This window comes from Wickerhamiella sorbophila, assembly GCF_002251995.1.
Source record: "Wickerhamiella sorbophila strain DS02 chromosome Unknown contig1, whole genome shotgun sequence".
In the NCBI taxonomy this organism is placed as follows: Eukaryota; Fungi; Ascomycota; class Dipodascomycetes; order Dipodascales; family Trichomonascaceae; genus Wickerhamiella; species Wickerhamiella sorbophila.
In genome coordinates, this window is record NW_020193984.1 from 968,384 (window position 1) to 982,445 (window position 14,062).

A 14,062-nucleotide genomic window follows, 5' to 3' on the forward strand; every position below is an offset into this window, starting at 1 on the left:
CTTAGCACATCACCCCGTTATGCCCATTCTTTTCATCGACTGTTACGATTCGTTTACGTATAATCTGGTCCATCTTATAGAGGACACTACGAAAACAAAGGTCTCTGTGATCCATAATGACTCTTTGAGTAAGGACCAGCTCCTAGAACTTCTCCCGTTTGCAGACGCAGTGGTGGTTGGTCCCGGTCCGGGGCATCCTGCAGTCGATACTGATTCTGGAGTGATCCGCTACCTTTGGGATTTACCCCATGAACTGCAGCTGCCTATTTTTGGTGTGTGTTTTGGTTTGCAGTCTCTTTGCCTGGCATTCGGCGGCGAAATCAAACGGCTAGATCAGCCGCAGCACGGCCAGTACGGCGAAATCACGCATACGGGCAATAACCTCTTTGCAGGAATCCCTCAGCAGTACAAGGTTATTCGATATCATTCACTACATGCGGTGATTGAAAATGCACCCCAGCTGGTACCTCTCGCTCATTGCAATGACGTTCTGATGGGTGTATGTCACACTGACCTGCCATACTACGCGGTACAGTTCCACCCTGAGAGCGTCTTATCCGAATTTGGTGCTCAGTTGATTGAGAACTTCTGGAAATGTGCCAAAGAGTACAACCAGTCTCGCGGCAGAGCCGTCCTACCTGATGCTGGCAAGCTTAGTTACTCGTCGTTGCATACAACCCCACTGCTATCGGTGAAGCCCGAGAGCAAGGCTACCCTGCCCGAGATCACGAGTCTCGAGCGGATTGACCCGATGCTAATTTGTAACAGTTTGAAGGCAAAAAATACGGAGTTTGTACTACTCAAGTCTGCCTCATATCCCGGCAAGTGGTCTATTATCGGTGTTCTAGATAAAAACACTACACATCTTCGTTGCAAAAACGACAAAACTCGCATAGGTCCTCTGCATGGTGATTTCATTGAGCATGAAGGTGACTTTTGGGCGCACGTCGCTCAGCACATGGGGCCAAGAATTGTGGAGCCCCCGCAAACTAGCGACATTCCTTTTTGGGGTGGCTTAGTGGGCTACGTCACATACGAAAAGGCCTGCAACGTGTCATGTGACCCAGATTTGGAGCAGCCGAGCAGCGATGCCTCGTTCGTTTTTGTGGAAAACTGTATACTCGTGGGCGAGAAGGCCACAGTGGTTATTTCCCCGGACAGCAAGTGGCATGAATCTACAAAAACATTCTTATGTGACATAAAGAGCTCTCCTGAAACTTTTTCGAGCTCTGATCTACCAGTGGCGCACGTTTCCCGCCCAGACAAGAGCAGTTACATTGACAAAATCGAGCGATGCTTCGAGTACCTGCGCTCGGGTGATTCCTATGAGCTTTGTTTGACTGCACAAACAAAGGCAGTGTTTGAAAAGCCTGTTGATTCTTGGGATTTGTTCCGCCACGTGCTTGGTATCAATCCGGCACCGTACATGTCCTATATGGACTTCGATGATAGGCTGGTGGGGGCATCACCAGAGCGATTTATGTCCTGGGATTCTAAAGGCACATGCCAGTTCCGTCCTATCAAAGGTACAGTCAAGAAGGCACCGGGAATCACTCGAGCTGATGCCGAAGCGATCTTGGGAAGCAACAAAGAGCGGGCCGAGAACCTCATGATCGTCGATCTAATCCGACACGATCTGGGGTTGCTGCTGGATACGGTTGAGAGTCCTCTGCTGATGAGCGTAGAGGAGTACAAAACAGTATACCAGCTTGTAAGTGTTATTGAAGGACCTTTAAACGAAACGCCCTTCAGTGGCTTGGATGTCCTCGTTCACTCTCTGCCGCCTGGTTCCATGACCGGCGCTCCCAAACTTCGGTCGGTTGAGATTTTGAGACAGCTTGAAACTGAGCCAAGAGGCTTGTACTCGGGCGTTGCCGGTTATTGGTCAATTACTGATCAAGGCGACTGGAGTGTGACCATTCGATCAGCGTTTCAATACAAAGATTATGACAATTGCACCTGGCGCCTTGGTGCCGGTGGTGCTATTACTATTCTAAGTGATGTTGACGATGAGTTTGCCGAAATGGATACAAAGCTAGATAGCACCTTGCGTGCGTTCCAGATTTAAGATGCTGCGCAGGACGATGTGCATGCAAACTCCCAGGCAACCTGCGCCAACCCTTTTTTTTAATACTTTTTTGTAGCTCGGTGCTAAAATTTATTTGGTCAAAAAATTCGGATATCCAACTAAGAATTTGACTCTTACCCCGCGATTCGCTCCGTTTCCTTCAACGTAGATCGCATCTTTCCGCGATTTTAGGCGGAGTTGACCGGCATCGTGCAGCTCAAGGCCTTATCTTCCACTGGGGTTAGCGATCTATGCATGCACTGCGCATGTCCAGTAGTTAGTCAGAGGGGAATATGCGAAACCGAGCCTTTAAATAGAGCGCCAAGATTACCATTTTCCCCACTATTCTCAAAGTTTTTGAAAACCTTTAAACATAACGGTCCAAAAGAATTAGAGGCTGGTAACTCTCCAGATTAAAAAAAAGGAACCTTAACACTATGGAAAGTATTGACCTTGAACCCGACCACTCCAAGACGTTGCCGCCGCCCGTCACGAGCCATGAGAAGAGTTGGTCTCAGTCTGCCAAGGACAGTGCTAAAGATGTCTTCAAGCGCTTCACCACCAAGGACGGCCTTATCGGCTCAGTCGACTACAAATATTTATTCACGCCTACTATGCCGTTCACCAAGAAGAAAGGAAACCCCCCTCCCTTCTTTGGTGTATATGACAAGATGCCTCTTTTGCTCGCTTGTCTTCTGGGACTGCAGCACGCCCTCTCCATGATGGGTGGTCTGGTCGCTGCTTCTCTGCTTTTCGCTCAAATGGCGTCGTTGTCTAACGGCTACACTGAGTATATGGTTTCGGCCAGTTTGATTTCAGCCGGAATTCTGTCGTTTGTTCAGATCAAGCGTTTCAGAATCCCTTATACTCACTACTACATTGGAACTGGTACAGTCTCTGTACTAGGTACTAGTTTCTCTACTGTCCCTGTCTTTGGCACTGCTCTTCCTATCATGTACAAGAACGGATTCTGCCCTGTGGCCGAAGACGGCACACACCTCCCTTGCCCTGACGCCTATGGTGCCTTCCTGGGAACGGCAGCGCTTTGTGCTTTGCTTGAAATCCTGCTGTCGTTCACACCTCAGAAAATCCTGCTCAAAGTTTTCCCGCCTATCGTCAATGGTCCTGTGGTTCTGTTGATCGGTACCTCTCTCCTTCAGTCAGGTATGCAGGATTGGGCAGGTGGAGGCGGATGCATGAGTAAGGGTGCCATGTGTCCAAGTGCTGACGCACCTCATCCTCATCCTTGGGGGTCTGGTCAATTTATTGGTTTGGGTTTTAGCGTATTTGTGACTATTCTCATTTGCGACAAATGGGGACCTCCTTTCATGAAGTCTTGCTCTATTGTTGTGGGCCTGTTGGTAGGGTGCATTATCGCTGCTGCATGCGGCTATTTCAGTCACCAGCAGATCGATGCAGCCCCTGCCGGCCAGTTCCTATGGGTAAAGACATTCAAGTTGCAATTATATGGCCCTATTGTGTTACCTATGCTCGCCGTGTACATTGTTTGTACCATGGAGTCTATTGGTGACATCACTGCTACCTGCGATGTTTCCCGCGTGGCCATCGAGGGTACTGAGTTTGAGTCTCGTATCCAGGGCGGTTTGCTGGCCAGTGGTTTGGCCTCGGTTGCTGGTGCTCTCATGACCCTGCAGCCCCAGTCCTCCTTTGCTCAGAACAACGGTGTTATCGCCATGACCCAGTGTGCAGCCCGCTACTCTGGCTATTTTGCCTGCTTCTGGCTGGTGCTGATGGGAGTCGTCGGTAAGTTCAGTGCCTCTATTGTTGCTATTCCTAGCTCCGTCATTGGTGGCATGACTACTTTCCTATTCACATCCGTCGCCGTCTCCGGCTTGCGTCTTATTTCCGTTGCCAAGTTCACTCGTCGTGATCGTGTTGTCCTCACCATCTCGTTGATGTGGGGATTTGCTTCTTTGCTGGTTCCCAACTGGTTCGAGGGCATCTTCACCTACAAGGGTGACAACAATGGCTTGCAAGGATTTATTGATGCTTTGATTATTGTTGTCCAAACACCTTACGCTATTGGCGGTATCGCCGGCGTTATTGCCAACCTTATGTTCCCTCCCTGCGACGACATGGACATCCATGCCGGCAAAACAGTTCATGAAATTGAGAACGAGGAGGCTGAGTGCAGCACCAACTATGAAGTTGAGGAGCTCACTGGGGTCACTGCTGTGGAAAGCGCCGGCCCCCACAAACAAGACCTCTAATTGCCCATCAAAGTAGAGGGCAAATCTAATGTTTCGTTCTTTATTATTTTTCTTCAAGAGTTTTGTATGTAACAACCTATATAAATTATCTATTACTGAACTGTTCAAAAGTATAGTGTGATTAAAACAAAAGATGCAAAAGCGGCCCGCGCTTTTATAAAAAGTACTCTACGATGTTTGTTTCTGCTGCCGTTTGCATATGATGTTCATTATCGGCTGAAGCATCGAACACATTAAAGAATCGTTCACCGTTTTCTTGGATTTCACAAATAGAGGCCATATTGCCACAACGATAACAGTAATTGGGCGCAGACCAAACCGTGCTCAACTGGTCGTCGAACAATATCTCAAATCCGGATTGGCAGAGCTGGTGGGCCCGTAAGATGTGGTCGAATCCATTGCGCTCGAGGAAAACTTTGACAATGTCCTTGCCAAACATGTAGCCGGCGCCTCTTGGGCTGATGCTAAACTGAGCTCTGGTTTCATCGGGGTCACTCCACACCAAATCGGCCATTGGGCCCTCATGAGGGATCTCCTTGAAACGATCAATGACTTTAATCTGGTCAATGGACTGAATTGACGGAGACAGACCACCGTGCACACAGAAAATCTGATTGTCGACAACCACTGACAGGGTCATGAAATCGAAAACGTCAGTAAATAACGTCCAGACTTTGGGCGTGCCGTACTTTCGCACACACTCCGTGTAAAATCCATAGGACTGGGTGATGCCCCTCGACTCGTGGTTGCCTCTCACGAGATATATTCTCGAAGGGTACCGAAGCTTCAAACACACCAGCAGCGTGATGGTCTCGACAGAAAACAGCCCCCGGTCAACATAGTCACCTAAAAACAGGTAGTTGGTGTCCGGGCAGTTGCCACCAACTTTGAAAATCTCCAGCAGGTCGTAGAATTGGCCGTGGATATCGCCCACAACCGTTACCGGTGAGCTAATGTGTACAACATTACTTTCTTTGATCAATAACTCTTTTAACTTATTGCACAGAGCCGCAAGCACCGGCTGTGGCAGCAGCTCCCGCCGCATCGTCCGCTCAATGCACTCATCGAGATTGTGCGTGGACGTAAGGTTATCCATTCAACGAAGTTTGCTCGTCTCTGCCCGTCTACTTTGTCTTACAGATTTCAAGCTTACACACATCTTCCCCCTTTTTGCCGCTTGAGGGGTGTGCCCAAGGGGGCTATATGTGGGCGGTTAGTAATCACCGGGTTATCCAGAAACGTGCAATAGCCACCCCAAAACGACTGAAGAGAAAGCGTTGCTAGAGGTCGGTTAGAAATGGTTAACGACACACACAGAGCGGAGACGCCGCCAATTCCGAACGATTACTTCAACGGAAGCGCGGCTGAGCGGTCGCCAGTGTATTCACCCTCTAGGAAGACTAGCGCTAGTGGAAATTCCGGCACGAGGTCGAGTGGAGCCAACTCTGCATCGAGCCATCAGACCGTGATCCGTTTATCTCGTAGTGGGTCCCCGGAGTACGAGGTTTCCGAACGTAAAGATCCCCAGGCGCAGTACTTGGCGCAGGAGCGGGCCTATGTCTCCAAGCTGCGGAACGATCTTGTAGACGACTACTACGAAAAGGGGCTTAGTCCTGAAAGCAACGACGATGGAAGCGACAGGTTCCTGGATGACGAGTTTGAGGGCGATTGGGACGAAGAGGGCCTGTATTTGGGCGGTGTTGGCACGTCCTTCGATGACCCCTACAGCCTCAGTATCGAAGAGTCTTTCCAGTTCATTGAAGGCCAAGGAGGCTCTCAAAATAAAGCGGCGATCCAGAGACGAACTGTATGGCAATCTATGCTGACTTCGGTTCTTACTGGCCAGGTAATCACCAGTGAAAAATCAAAGATGCGTACCCGCCGAGAGGGGTATCGTGCTGGGTCCGAGGAGCAGGTTGAGGAGTTATGGTTTGAGCTACGAGCGAAAGTATGTGGACGAACCCTTGCTGAGCAGCGTCAAATACTTACCCAGAGTCGGTCAAACGTTGCTGACGTGCTGGAGAAAGTTGCAACTTTCAAACTGCAGTCTGAATCATATCCCGAAGTCCACGCCGCCCACCGGGTGGTTGGTAAAATTGTTAATCAGATCGCGAAATGTGAGCTCCTGTACAGAAACCGCAAAGCAATGATCGAAGAATACCCCATTCTTGCTCGTTCTGATATGATAATTCGTATCGAAGCTTTGACGGCTTGGTATAGCACCACTTCGCTCGTCTTTCAAGAATTGAACTTGTTGCAACAGTGGACTGGAAACGAAGACGCCGACCCTACCAAGAAACCCACTGCTGAGGGAATGGAACCTCTTACTTTAGTCGAGCGTGTATTCAAGCAGGCCGAAGCTCTCAAGTCAATTTGTAAAAACCGCATCGAGTCTTATATTTTCCCGCTCATGCGTCGGTGTCGAGAGATTTCTACTGCATATACACACGTCTTTGTTGAAGATTTAGGACTTCCTCTCCTCCACCAGGGTCTTGAACCTGTGTTGGGGTTCCCCATGAAACTGCTGCGGCAAACAATTCAACTGCGATTGGACTACGCACGTAAACTGGTCAATCCCACAATGGTGATTGTTGACCAAACAATTCAACAGTTTGAAATTTATATGAAGCTGGGTCTATACGTCATTGGCGAGTACATGGATTTAACCAGGCCTGTTCTTGATAAGGGCTGGAGTTTCAGTCGGCAGGATGCTAACAGTCTTAATGATGTTCTGTTGGAGTGCATTACTCTTTATCTTGAGCTTTTAGCCAACAAATTCCTCGATGGAGGTAAGACTTCGCTTTCGTACGTTAGATCCTTCAAATCTATCGACAATCTCGAGGAAAAACACTATAATTTTTTGCAAAACACTTGCAAACTCATTGATGGCGGTAGCATTTCAGTGGCCGAGCGTTTCACTGCTCTGCATAGTCGTATTCTAAGTCGTCTGATTTCTTACTGGGATCATCAGATGCAAGGCCCCCAGAACATGTCTACAATTGAAATAGAGCGATGGTATGGACCCACAATGGAGTATGTGCGAAGCATCCAGCGGAAACTGCTTCGATTTTACAAAACACTGAGTACCAACTATGAAAACTCCACCGATTACGATCACCCCAAAACCAAAATGGAAGAATTCACCAAGAAACTTCAGGAAGCAGGGTTCTTCCTTGTGTTCATTGATAAGCTTGAAGTCCAAGGCATGTACATCTTTGCCAGCTCTAATTTACGGGATCAACCGTACACGATCCGTCAGCTGGTCAGAGGATATTGTCGGCCAAAAGACGACCGTGATGGAGTTGTACCGGCCAAAGAAATTGGCGCCCTTTTAATTCTACCAATCCAAGAACCGCTAGTTTGGCAAGGTGAGATTTACGACTTGGATGCAGCAATCAGCGAGGCTAATTCAGTGGATCCTGGCAGACTGAGACTGGTTTGCCAAGGAGGAAGCAGTGAGCTTTCAGAAGTTCGAGAATATTACTCTTTCCTCAATACGTTGAATATCGCTGTTACTCGACGCTCGCACCTTGCAAAGGTTGATGTCGAACTTACCAAGATCCGTAATCAGTTTTTCAAACTGTCTATGGAGGTTATGATTAGTGCCATGAAATTCAGGGTTAAAATGAAGCAGTATGGATGCCAGCAGCTGGTACAGAACATGTATACATTTGCCCGTGAAATTGGCAAACGTGGTGTCAATTTATTCGACGGTCGCCGTAAGGGCAGAATTGTGGAGACTTTGATAGAGTTGTGTGTGGATTGGGTTTCTTTTGTTTGCGATGACTGCCCTCCAAATGATCACAATACCTACCGCTGGTCGGTAGTTGCTTTGGAGTTTGCAATGCGTATTACTCGCGGTACCAATATGATTTTTATGAAAGAGGAGTTATTTGAAAAGCTCAAGCGAAAAGTGGCTGTGTGCATCAGTTTGATGATTTCACATTTCGATATCATGGGAGTGGGCTCACGGGCCTCGGCCACTACGCAGCGTCGTATCACCAAAGCTACTGTGCCACGGGCCAAATTACCTGTGACACCTATTGAAGATGATGACGCGCTGATTGCTCTCTTGAGGGAAAGCACTCTGGAAAAGCTTGCCAAGCTCGAGCAAAAACGTAGCGAGCATCAAATGATTGGCAAAGTTCTCGACGACACAAATACCCAATTTGAGTTTTTAAATTTTGCGTCCTCCCTTACTACAGCATCAATTCGGTGGCAGCAAGGCAGATACATCGGCAGTGGCGCATTTGGTTCTGTTTATGAGTCACAAAATCTCGATACCGGCCAGCTTATGGCAGTGAAGGAGGTTCGACTGCAAAATGTCCAGTCAATTGGACGTATTCTCAAAACCATCAAGGATGAAATGACTGTTTTGGAGATTTTGAGTCACCCCAATGTCGTTCAATACTATGGTGTTGAGGTCCACCGGGAGCGAGTATTCATCTTTATGGAGTATTGTGAAGGTGGATCCTTGGCGAGACTCCTTGAATACGGGCGAATTGAGGACGAGACAGTCACCCAGATCTACTCGCTGCAAATGTTGGAAGGCCTTGCGTATCTTCACCAGAGTGGTGTTGAACACCGCGATATCAAGCCCGAAAACATCCTGTTGGACCACCTTGGAGTCATCAAGTTTGTCGACTTTGGCGCTGCTACAGTTATTTCGCACACTAGCCGCTCCTTAACAGGCCAGATTTCCTTGGCAAGCTCCGAAGGATCGAAGAGTAGTACCCCCCAGACGCGGCTTGGCTCGCTGAGGGGCACACCAATGTACATGAGTCCAGAGGTGATCACAGGCAAGGGTAGAGGTCGTCACGGCAGCATGGATATCTGGTCAATTGGATGCGTGGTACTGGAAATGGTAACCGGAAGACGTCCCTGGGCTAACCTTGACAATGAGTGGGCTATTATGTACCACATTGCCGCGAACCACATGCCCCAGATGCCCAGTGCTGATCAGGCCAGCGAGGAGTGCAAAGCGTTCCTGCTGAGAGCTCTGGAGCGAGATCCTGCCAAGCGTCCTACCGCCATGGAGTTGCTATCCGACCCGTGGATCACGAGTATCCGCCACCAGCTTCTAAACAGCGGTGATGAGAAAGCCGACGGCACTTGAAGAGCTGAAATCATAACATTATTTAAAATCATCTATTTACGCGTTAACAATCCCTAGAATACTCAGTTCAAACGTCCATGCTCTGCGGAGATGAACTGTGACATCCTTACCGCCCGCTTGAAGAGTAAACTTGTCCCACCAGCACTTGCGAGCGGGCTTTTTCCAGAACAGCAAAAGCTTCTGCACTGCTTGAATTTTTTCCAGGTCATCCTGTGTGGGCATTTTAAGGTCGAGCAGATGGACGCTGAGGACCTGTGCTCGGTGTGACTCACGCTGCCTATAGCCCCAGGTTTCATTTTCAGCAAAGCCGGCCAGACAGAGCATTTGCTTTAAAAAGTACTCTGGCGTATCTGGAACATCACCGTCATGCAAACCATCGAATATAGAGTTCTTGGCAGCAATCATATTGCCACAATCGCGTCGGAGGATGGCCATGGTAGCATGGGAGGCATTAGCGTCACCATCCAGGCAGAAGTACTCGATGTCTTCCCGTAAAACAACAATTGCTGGTCTGTGCTGGAGGATATCGGGGATCACATTTGGTTGGAATGTAAGGTGCTGCTCATTATTGGAAACTTGGTCCTGGTCGAGGTTGTCGTAGAGGGCAGCACTGTCCTCGAAATTGCTCAATGGCATTGTGGGTGGGTTCAAATGCAAAAGCACGGCGTTGAAGTGGTCGAGAATATACACAAAGCACTCTGGATTGAAGTCAACGTGGATAACTTCCTGCCCACTTTCTGTGGACAAAGCTGCCGAAGTCTGGTCCGCATAGAATGGGGACCCCGAGAGGGAAAGTAGCACGTTCTCCGGGAGCTCCAGCAGATTTTCGCGCTCTATTCTGAACCGCTTGCCTCTCATTTCCAAATGAATCACATCAGGCAGTGTCTCGCTCAGTATAGCCGCGTCATCGAGGGTATTACTGACCTGTGTTATTATCTCTCCGGCAGGCATGTCAGCAGGACAAACCTCACCGCCTAACCAGTTGTATATATCTAGACAGACAATTTAGTCAAATTTTACATTTTTTTCGGAGTTCCAGATGTTGGCAATGTACTTGGTGTGGTTGCCTCTGGCAAGAAGTTCGCCGGTTGTAGGGTTCTTCAACTCAACGAACGTGAATGCCATAGTCCGGCCCATTCTCTGGCAATGGCCCTCCATGCGGACAACCTGGCCGGGCTTTCCAGCAGCCTTGAGAAATGTTGTGGCCAGGTCAGTAGTCACGCCGGTTGAAAACACCCCGTTGCTACAAAGTGCCAGTGATCCACCAATATCCACCAGCGTTGATAGCACCCCACCATGAACAATGCCGAGCCGATTGATATGGCGCTCATCGATGGGGAGATCGAAGACGACCTTGTTGGGCTCAGCGCCAACGACCTTCATTTGGTCAAAAAGGACCTTTTCGACGCCTCCATGCTTCAACATATCGGCCCACACATTGCGAACAAACGCCAATCGGTTCATGGTTTGCGGGGGATGATTACCTAGTGAAATAAATTATGGATGGCTTAAATAAATACCGTTTTCAATAGCCGTGACCTTAGTGAGGCCGAGTCCGGCCAGTGTTTTCATATGCAATAGTTCGTGTGAATAAGTTTGAGATGCTGAAAGTTGCCGGATGTACTCGTCCACATCCACCTCAGACTGCAAGAGTGCTCCCGCCAAACTGTACTCTTCACTAGCAGTTAGCAGAGCTAGCGGGGGATCTATTGCCACCAAAGATGTTTCTGGAGTATTTGGAATGAGCTCAGGTTTGTGGGCTCGCCAATAGTCGAACGGACTAGCTGATCTTCCGAATATACTCGCCTGGAGTTCGTCACGAGAGCACGAAAACACTCTGATCTCGTGGAGCTTGCGGATTTTCTCCTGAGCGAACCGAATCATTTCGGGATTCGTGGGGTTCAGAACAATCATTAACTGGCTTTTGGCCACATTCTGGGTCATTGCCTGCATCCAGATACCCTTCTTGGAGCGCTCAGGATATGGCAAGACGTTTTCGTCACCGGTTTGGTAGTTATCTGAGAACGACAGGAAAATTGCCCGCTTGGAAACCTTTTCTACTGGCGCCAGCAGCGGCCTGTAAATGCTTTTCTCGAGCTTGGACAGCGGCTTGACGCTGCGCTCTAAAAGTTTCATTATGACAAGATTAGCTAAGACTCTATTGAAGTTGAATTAACTCTTGACCGCTCCAGTTTCTGGTCTGGCAGGTACGCCGAGCATTTGCAAGATTTCCTGCCTCCGTTTTCTGAGAGCGGGGTACTTGGCGATTTTTTCGCGCAGCTGGGAAATGGTCTTTTCTGTGGTCACCCGCGCTTGATCGGTCTGGTTATGCTCGAACTGCCATTGCGTGCCCTCTGCACCCAGGCCAACGGTCAAAGTTGCCGTATGGTACCTGAGGAGAGAGATACGGTGACTGATTGTGATCAAGGTGATGCCATTGCGTTTGCAGGCTTCGTACAAAAGCCCCTCAACGTCCTGGCTGACAGCAGACGTACCTTCGTCGATTACTGCGAACTGGGGCTTGGCGAATAGTAGACGGGTGAACAGCATGCGTTGCTTTTCGCCACCACTAAACACATCCTTCCATTCCTTTACAGCGTTGAAGCCGCCTTCTCGCTCTGGCAGATAGTCCAGCTTGACCTGCCGCAGAATATCCATGAGGTCTTCATCGGTGATCCCAGCTTTGAGCATTTCAGAATGGGTAGCGGGGTAAATGATCTGATCTCGAAGCGTGCTGCAACTAAAGTAGGGACGTTGAGGCAAGAAACGGATCTTTTTAGCTGTAGGGCGACACAGAATACCCCTATACAGCGGCCACATGCGAGCAGCCATACGGGCAATTGAGGACTTGCCTACGCCATTGGCACCGGTGATAAGTAGATGCTCGCCTTGCTGGATCTTGAAAGTGATTGGGTCAATCAAGGGCTCACCAGCACTCAGGTCTCTCCCGAGACCTGGCACGATAACTGGTGCTTGATGTAGACTGAACTCATCACATCCAAGATGATATTCACCTCTGACATCAGCCAAAGAGTACTCCTCATACTCAATATCTTCCTCGATTGCCAACCTGTGATAAGCGTTAGCACGCACCCGATGAAGAGCTGCTACAAGGTCGTACAAACGACCAGTATAACCAGCCAGCTGGGTTAGATCTTTGATCGAATACATAATACGCCCACCCGCATCCGCCATTGAAAGCATAAGACGCTTATTAGTGATAAAGTCGCCCATGCGAGACCGTTCACGGTTGGGGGCGCTAAGGGTTGCATGACGATCGAAGCTATCGCCAGTCCAAGATGGTAAAAAGACCGGCACGGAAGCAAACAAAAAGCCTGAGGCGGACCAAGAGTATTTGAGAACATAGTCTTCAAGAACGTTGTAAACGGCAGTCACGCGTAAAACTCTGGCAATATGATCTCGTAGCTTTTTGTAAGATTGGGTGAGCGACTGCCGCTCAATTGGTGCACCATCATAAAATGCAATCTCTTCCGAGTTTGTGATGATACGCTGCTGGGATGCACGATACTCGCCTTCAAAGGCCGCCTCCTTAGCTGCAAGACGACCAAATGCCGGTGCTGCACGCTTAAGAAGCCACGCAGTAATACCATAGTTTGCAAAGATGCCCAGCAAGGCAACGCTGCCGAGGTTGTGAGAAAGCTGATAGGCAAAAAATATCAAATCAATAGTGGGCTTACCAAGATTCGAGTAGAGCGATGCCGCTGAGTCGCAAAAGTTGATGAGGTCACTCGTGATATAGTGATCAGCCCCCTCGATAGCGCCGTCTAAATTGGTGAGCTTGTAGTATTCCATGCGGGGCCCAATGTAAAGATCGTGAATGTAGCGAATGAGTTTCGTGCGGAATTCAAGCGAAATCTTCGCTTCCAGATAACGAATCATTGCATTCGTGTAGGATGCCGGGATAGCCAATAAAAGCCACTCGATGATGCTCTGAGTGAACTCTTTGCCATTTGCGGCAATGAGGTGACGGACAATATGGCCATCAAGATTGGCCACTTTGAGAGATAAATAAGTGCGAAAAGTTAGCAGGCCCATGTGCAGGGCCATGAGAGCGGCAATCGGGGAAAAGACGCTAGGGAGCAAGATGGAAAACAGGGCCCTGAACTGCCAGAAAAACCGCATTTGCTGGTTGCGGCGTCTACTTAGAATAGCCTTTTCGCTTCCGAGCCCATATCCTGCCTCATTGTCGATATTCAAGAAGAGGCGCTGGTGGGCATCAAAAAGCTCTTCCGGCGTCTTGGGTACGATGACCCGAGCCAGCTTGTTCTTGTAGGGAACCCAGAGCTCCCGGGCGCCATTCTTGAGTTTGCGGGACCTCGGAGCATCACTATCCAGGGGCCGGAACAATTTACCACGGCTTCGGGATTGGGCCACAAAAGTGACGCCGACTAGACCGCCAATAAGCAGATAAGAAGGGTTGTTTCGAAGCAGCTTGAGCAGCTTCGAGCGGTAGTCATCTCGCCGACTGGTGTAAAGCCGTAAAATATACACCAACTGCTTCAGGATACCCTGTAGTTGCGCATTGAACCCCCACGCCAGCGTCGACTGGACCGGCATAGTTGGCTGTATGACAAATGTGGGGAGAGGAGGGGAAGAGAAGTGGCCGAAGCTGATAGCTGACAGATT

The 14,062-nt window shown here is 49.1% G+C and overlaps 8 protein-coding genes across 8 annotated transcripts; 3 read left to right on the top strand and 5 right to left on the bottom strand.

Annotated features, from left to right (window-relative positions):
- Window positions 1–19: 19 nt before the first annotated feature.
- On the top strand, window positions 20–2,068 carry B9G98_00578 (Aminodeoxychorismate synthase; the record flags this gene model as incomplete). The annotated part of the gene is made up of 1 exon (XM_024807136.1): window positions 20–2,068. The coding sequence occupies one exon, from the start codon at window positions 20–22 to the stop codon at window positions 2,066–2,068; it is 2,049 nt and encodes a 682-aa protein (XP_024662904.1).
- A 437-nt stretch (window positions 2,069–2,505) lies between these two features.
- On the top strand, window positions 2,506–4,299 carry B9G98_00579 (Uric acid-xanthine permease; the record flags this gene model as incomplete). The annotated part of the gene is made up of 1 exon (XM_024807137.1): window positions 2,506–4,299. One exon carries the CDS (start codon window positions 2,506–2,508, stop codon window positions 4,297–4,299), a length of 1,794 nt encoding a protein of 597 aa, XP_024662905.1.
- Window positions 4,300–4,453: 154 nt separating this feature from the next.
- Window positions 4,454–5,395, bottom strand: B9G98_00580 (Putative serine/threonine-protein phosphatase C22H10.04; the record flags this gene model as incomplete). Its single annotated transcript, XM_024807138.1, has 1 exon — window positions 4,454–5,395. One exon carries the CDS (start codon window positions 5,393–5,395, stop codon window positions 4,454–4,456), a length of 942 nt encoding a protein of 313 aa, XP_024662906.1.
- A 201-nt stretch (window positions 5,396–5,596) lies between these two features.
- On the top strand, window positions 5,597–9,415 carry B9G98_00581 (MAP kinase kinase kinase wis4; the record flags this gene model as incomplete). The annotated part of the gene is made up of 1 exon (XM_024807139.1): window positions 5,597–9,415. The coding sequence occupies one exon, from the start codon at window positions 5,597–5,599 to the stop codon at window positions 9,413–9,415; it is 3,819 nt and encodes a 1,272-aa protein (XP_024662907.1).
- A 36-nt stretch (window positions 9,416–9,451) lies between these two features.
- B9G98_00582 (WHI2-like protein P4H10.16c) lies at window positions 9,452–10,366 on the bottom strand (the record flags this gene model as incomplete). Its single annotated transcript, XM_024807140.1, has 1 exon — window positions 9,452–10,366. The coding sequence occupies one exon, from the start codon at window positions 10,364–10,366 to the stop codon at window positions 9,452–9,454; it is 915 nt and encodes a 304-aa protein (XP_024662908.1).
- Window positions 10,367–10,420: 54 nt separating this feature from the next.
- B9G98_00583 (Putative esterase C31F10.02) lies at window positions 10,421–10,879 on the bottom strand (the record flags this gene model as incomplete). The annotated part of the gene is made up of 1 exon (XM_024807141.1): window positions 10,421–10,879. The coding sequence occupies one exon, from the start codon at window positions 10,877–10,879 to the stop codon at window positions 10,421–10,423; it is 459 nt and encodes a 152-aa protein (XP_024662909.1).
- A 33-nt stretch (window positions 10,880–10,912) lies between these two features.
- On the bottom strand, window positions 10,913–11,551 carry B9G98_00584 (hypothetical protein; the record flags this gene model as incomplete). The annotated part of the gene is made up of 1 exon (XM_024807142.1): window positions 10,913–11,551. One exon carries the CDS (start codon window positions 11,549–11,551, stop codon window positions 10,913–10,915), a length of 639 nt encoding a protein of 212 aa, XP_024662910.1.
- Window positions 11,552–11,587: 36 nt separating this feature from the next.
- On the bottom strand, window positions 11,588–13,993 carry B9G98_00585 (Peroxisomal long-chain fatty acid import protein 2; the record flags this gene model as incomplete). Its single annotated transcript, XM_024807143.1, has 1 exon — window positions 11,588–13,993. The coding sequence occupies one exon, from the start codon at window positions 13,991–13,993 to the stop codon at window positions 11,588–11,590; it is 2,406 nt and encodes an 801-aa protein (XP_024662911.1).
- Between the last annotated feature and the right edge of the window lie 69 nt (window positions 13,994–14,062).